The 6016-nt window shown below is 36.6% G+C and overlaps 1 protein-coding gene across 11 annotated transcripts; it reads left to right on the forward strand.

Moving 5' to 3' along the window:
* Positions 1 to 330: 330 nt before the first annotated feature.
* LOC110761981 (glucan endo-1,3-beta-glucosidase-like) lies at positions 331 to 5701 on the forward strand. 11 transcript variants are annotated; one of them, XM_088244256.1, is made up of 10 exons: positions 331 to 1650; positions 1818 to 2606; positions 3018 to 3243; positions 3597 to 3764; positions 3860 to 3900; positions 3996 to 4100; positions 4176 to 4293; positions 4456 to 4549; positions 4636 to 4689; positions 5113 to 5701. In XM_088244256.1, exons 1-2 carry the CDS (start codon positions 1593 to 1595, stop codon positions 2546 to 2548), a joined length of 789 nt encoding a protein of 262 aa, XP_088100382.1. In that variant the 5' UTR covers positions 331 to 1592; the 3' UTR covers positions 2549 to 2606; positions 3018 to 3243; positions 3597 to 3764; positions 3860 to 3900; positions 3996 to 4100; positions 4176 to 4293; positions 4456 to 4549; positions 4636 to 4689; positions 5113 to 5701. The 11 variants fall into 11 exon arrangements, with proteins under 11 accessions (XP_088100382.1, XP_021820266.1, XP_088100386.1 ...); XM_021964574.2 differs by having other exon boundaries at positions 3629 to 3764; XM_088244260.1 differs by having other exon boundaries at positions 3629 to 3764; positions 4644 to 4689.
* Positions 5702 to 6016: the final 315 nt, after the last annotated feature.

Raw genomic sequence — 6016 nt, forward strand, 5'->3', positions numbered from 1 at the left:
GATGCTAAAGATCTGTAGGTGGAGAAACTTCCATGAAATGGGCAGGGACGGATCCTAAGTTTGGCTAACCTGGGCTATAGCCCAGATGGCTTCTTTTCTTCCAGCCAAAAAAAAAAAAAAAAATCCTAGCTCACCCAATAGTAAATTGAGCTTAGACCCATAAAATTTATTTTAAATCACATACAACTCTTCTCTTTATTTTTCTATTTAAAATACCCAATTTTTTTCAAATAATACCCATGACTAGGATCCAACTAAGCAAGTTACTTAATATAATTTATAATCTGATTTATTAGATTTTTTGGATTCCAAAACTACCCCTATTTACAAGATTACGTGTTATGTGGGGGTGTATTAACTCTTGGTTCCTGAGTTTATTGTTTTGATTTCCTCCCACCAAATTAGCCTGCAATTCAATACTCTTTTGCATTAGTTTTGATTATGAATTTAATTTGCATAATGGTCTCTTGCATTGGGGCAGTGATTTGTTGGATTCTCTGTCATAAAATTTATTTTTATGAGAAAAGCCCTGATTTTCCTTCATGTGAGTTAATGTTGCCTCCCGCCATCGGTGTATGCGTGAGTTCACCTCAAGAATTTCCAGGTTCGTCATACTATTTTTTATGGTGTATTCTCTCCTGGCTAGAGGCAAAAGCATATGCATGTTGGGCATTCTAGAATTATAACTTCTTGGATTTGTTAGGGCAACCATTTGTGTTAGGCCTTCTTTGGGAGTTTTTTAAGGCAAGGTTTTAATGAGGTCACATTATGGCTCCTTCGCTGTTCGTGATTCTTGCTTAGAAGCTGATGTACTGTTTTGCTGATTTTCTTAATGAAGTTCTACGATTTTGATAAATTAAAATAAATACATAAATAGAAACAAGAGGACAACCTTCAAATAATACTATTGTTCACATGATATTGAAAAGGACAGGAAATTAGACTTCAATTTTGAATTGTCTATTCAAACGTAAATTGAACTGATATAAAGACTTCAAATAATACTATTGTTCACATGATATTGAAAAGGACAGGAAAATTTCACTTCAATAATCATTATTTTAGTTGAAAGGGAAAAAGGGGGAAATTGCTCTTTTATCATTATTTTAGTTTTTTAATGTGCGTGCTAGAAGCTCCAAATACCGTATAAAAGACGTCAACTTCTTTGTAATGTGAAGCTTTCAAATATCTTGACCAAAACATGTTCAATCAATGTGCGTGCTAGAAGTTCCAAATTATGGGGGTGATAAAAAAAGACTTGGAATTAATCTCAAAGACTTGGAAAGGTGGAAGAAGACTCTGAGTAAATTAACAAGGTGGAAGAAGACCCTGATCAGTTATGGCTTCATCTACTTATGAGGCTGTGGCCTTGGTCTATAAAGAGGGGACCTCAAAAGTTTTAGAGGCAAGGCAATTGTATTTGCTTCCCTTCTAAATTAGTTTATTTTCTTTAATTTTCTTCCCTTTTTCTGCTTTCCACAATGGCTAAGTTCAACCTAGTTGGCAAAAGTCCTTCCATGGTTTCCGATGAAAGCCTATATAACTAAAGCCCAAGCTCATCAAAATCGAAGCAAAGCAACTAAGACATTCCGATGGTGAAGACCCTAGTAGTTGTCATCAGCCTCAGCTTAACCATCCTTTCCTTCGGAGGTAAACAAGCTTCTTATTTTCTTTAAGTTTTTCATTTTGGCCAAACGATAGAAATACTCATTGATCTTTTCTTCTTATTTTCTTTAATTTTAATTTAATATTTGGTCACAATAAGTGTGGTTTGTGATTACTGCATCAAATTAAGTGTGGTTTATTTTGCATGGCAGGTGCACATGCAGCGACAATTTCTTTCAAAAACAATTGCCCCTACACGGTCTGGCCAGGAACCTTAACCTCCGATGGAAAACCTCAATTATCAACCACAGGGTTCGAGTTAGCATCCCAAGCTAGCTTCCAGCTAGACACTCCGGTGCCGTGGGCCGGCCGCTTCTGGGCCCGAACTAGATGCTACACGAACACCTTTGGAAATTTCGTCTGCGCCACCGCAGACTGTGCCTCTGATAAGGTCACGTGCAACGGTACCGGTGCCATCCCGCCCACAACTTTAGCGGAATTAAATATTGCAGCAGATGGAGGACAAGATTTCTACGACGTTAGCCTTGTTGATGGCTTCAACTTGCCCATGTCTGTGACTCCACAAGGCGGTACCGGCGACTGCAAGACGGCTAGTTGCCCGGCGAACGTGAACGCAGTTTGTCCGAGTGAGCTGCAAAAGAAAGGTTCTGATGGGAGTGTGGTTGCCTGCTTGAGCGCATGTGTTGCATTCAATCAGCCACAGTACTGTTGCACTCCGCCTCAAAACACTCCAGAGACATGCCCATCGACAAACTACTCTGAGATATTCCATAACGCATGCCCCGACGCTTACAGCTATGCTTATGATGACAAAAGGGGTACATTTACATGCAATGGTGGAACTAACTACGTCATTACTTTCTGCCCATCAAATCACTGTTGTGGTGACATTTACATACATATAGGGACTATCGACATGTAATTGATAATGTGTCGATAATTAGTTCGGCTCTATATTAAACGTTTGATCTTTAATAAAGGTAAGACTCTCAGACATGTAATTGATAACGTGTAGATTATTAGTCAGGCTATGTATCAAGCATTTGATCTTAAATAAAGATAGAATTGTCCACATGTACACTACAAGAAAAAAAGTATGTAGAATCTATAGTGACCAATTTCTCAATGACCACAAATAGTGTGCATTTAGTGTAGTGTACATACCTTTGTAATTTTTAAAATGATTGGCACATAATTTGTAACTTTTAATGACCATATTTGGTGACAAATAGTGACTAATTTAAATTTAATCACTGAAAACAACTTAAATTGCCTAATTAGTGACCAACATATATGCAACGATGGACTTACTTCTTTTCTATCACACATTAGTGACCAATTAACTTTTAAAAATAAAAAATAAATTTATTTGTTCAACTTTACTCAAACAGGAGGCTAGTACTTTGGTACGATCGTCATGAGCGAGCGAGCAGCGATCGTCGTCTTCGGCGAGAGCGAACCAGCACCGACCATCTTCTTCGGCGAGAGCGAGCAGCGATCGTCTTCTTCGTCGAGCGAGCGAGTGTTCTCTTCGTCTCTGTTTTGATTTCTAGGTTCAATCTCTCTCTGAAATCATCTAGGTTTCAACTGGAAGCTTCTCTGCTCTCAATTATTCAGGTGCAACTCTCTATTCTTGTGCTTGATTTCGATTTTTTTAATTGTGGTTTTGATTGATTTTGATTTCAAGTTTGATTTCGATTTGAGTTAGATTTTGAGTTCAACATTGAGTTTGATTATCTCCCAAAAATTTCGTGCCCTAATTTCCTAAATTCTTAGTTTCTCCTAACTGTCATTTGGTTTGGGTTGTGATTTTCATTATGAATAAGAATATGTTCTGTTTGATTATATTTACTTCAAGAGATTATGTGTTTCCGATGTGCAAGTTTGGTGAGCAAATAAGAATATGTTCTGTTACTCTTAAAAGAATATGTTTTGTTAACGATTTTTAAACTTGTTTGAGATTGTTTTAGAATGAGATAAATGGTATATCCCCCTCATACAGATCATCTACATACATATGTTGCATTGCATAGTAAAGAAGAAGCAGAGAATACTATCTAGAAGACCAATTTGCCATTACGACTAATACTCTAGTTCCACAAGCTGCCACTACGACAAAAAATGTTTTAACTCTCAAGGTACATTAGACCAATTTACCAGGTTTGATTTCTATTTTTTTTTTTAAAGTTAAAATTTTTGTTTTGTTTATTCTCTTTTGCTTATTTTTCTACAGAGTTTTGGCTCCAAGGGCTTGGTTGTGTTCTCATCCATCTGGTAACCAAATGCAGACATTTGTTATTCAAATTGTGTTTTTATGTTTAGTGTTGGTTTAAAATTCAAATATCATCTGCTTTTGTGATTTAAAACAGGGTTTGATGTTTGAGAACTTTCAGAAGATGCTCCAGATGATATAGAAGGTTTGGATGCTTCTGCAGCACATGTTGCAAATTTGCTATCAACAGAGCCTGATGACAGTAGGTTCCTCTCTCTGGATTTTAGCATTTGATTATTTCTCCAGTTGTTGATATACTGTGTTTGAAATGGTGCAGCTACTGCCTTATACTCTGCGACTTGCTTTACTCTAAGAAAATATGGGAATGGTACTCCATACCCATGCAATCTGAGTGTGTGCTGCCTCCTTGCCGATTTTGTTATGACATGGAAAAGGTAATCATCATGACCTCTCATACACATATATTGTTGGTTTTATATATCTTTTACATCCTTGGCTCTAGCATCTTCTTTTCCTGTAGGTTCTGCTGTGAAATTTATAACCTAACCTATACATGTTTGTCTGTTGAAGATATTTATTGATATGATTTATTACAGGTGATGATGTGGTTCCTTATAAGTTTGGTGAGAAATCTTCGCAGACTTTGAGTTCAACTGGCTATCAGAACGTGGCATTCAAAGCCTACAACGGGTATGTCATTTGGACATAATTAGTTATAGTTTTGCATATATATATTATATTATTAGTTCAAGGAAGTAAAACAATGTTTAATTTAGGTATGCAGGCTTGGTCATCCTGGATCAGTTATCCTCGACTTCATCATCAATGAGGTTAGCTTATCTGACTACAATTGTTTTCTATGGTAATATAAACCCATCAGATTTAATTTAGCTAGCTTCATTTTTAAGTTTCTAGTATATCAGCAGAGTTTATCTTCAATATTGTCTTACTATAATTGTTTTCTATGGTTCAAGTTTCCAGGTTTTTTTTTGCTGACTTTATCTTCAATATTATCTTTTAGCTGCTCTCTCTTTCTCTCTCTCTCTCTCTCTCACATGAATTTTTCTTTTAGTTTAATGGTTCTCTCTTTCTATTTGTTAAGATGATGATCCATTCTTATTAGTTTGTCTTGTTGATGTTTTGTTTTTTCCTTTTTGTTTCTCCTTGTTGCATGTTTAGCTGAAATATGTGTGTGGCAGACAATAGAGAGGTTTTTCGAGCAGTAGGTTCATTGTATTTGGCTGTGTTTGTAGGAATGGGCTCATAAGCATTACACAGCAAAAGCATCAAGAGGGGCCTTCTCAACAATGTAGAAACTTCTACTAATTCAGGATGCAGAATACAACTAATTCAGGGAAGCTACACCAATCATGTGTTGCTATAGCCATGTCCGAGAATCCTGTGTTCCATCAAAGGTCAAAACACATAGGAAGAAAGTTCCATTTCATCAGAGATGCAATTCACGAAGGAGCGGTGGATCTGATCTATTGCAAAGGTCAAGATCAAGTTGCAGACATCTTCACGAAGGCATTACCAAAGGAAAGGTTCTGCATTAAATCTAAGAGAGCTGCTTGGAGTGAAATCAGCAAACCATTTAGAGGGGAGTGTTGATGTGTAAATTGGCTTGCAGATTTACTTTTACAGTTTTACAGTATTACAGCTGGTTGTGACTAAGTAACAGCTTAGGAATTTTGTGACTGAAATGCCTATAGGAAGAGCCAAGTGTCATACACACATTGGTAGACCATATTTGTACTGGTCCTTATGTAAATCGTTTTGACAATATAGACGAATATAGCTGAGCTCATATTGCTCCAGCATATTCAGTTTTGCAGAGAAGAATTTCAGCAGTCTCCTCCTTTCTTCTTCTCTTTTCTCCCAGAAAATCCAAATAAGAATCTAAGACTTCAACATATATAAGTGATGAAAATAATCAAGTAGGCTGAAGAAGGTATAAAGAAATTAAACTCAACTGAATTGATACTTGGTCAACCGGGGTGATCATATCTCAAGCTTATTTGTGACGCAATATCCTCTCTCTCAAGTGTACGAATTATTCACAAACCCAGGTAGCTCGCTCGCTCTTGTTAAACTAGAATTAATTAGCACCAAATAATATTGAATACGTACTCCAGCAAATATTAGCTAGCCAAATAT

The sequence above is a fragment of the Prunus avium genome, chromosome 7 (assembly GCF_965620075.1).
Source record: "Prunus avium chromosome 7, drPruAviu1.hap1.1, whole genome shotgun sequence".
Taxonomy (NCBI): domain Eukaryota; kingdom Viridiplantae; phylum Streptophyta; class Magnoliopsida; order Rosales; family Rosaceae; genus Prunus; species Prunus avium.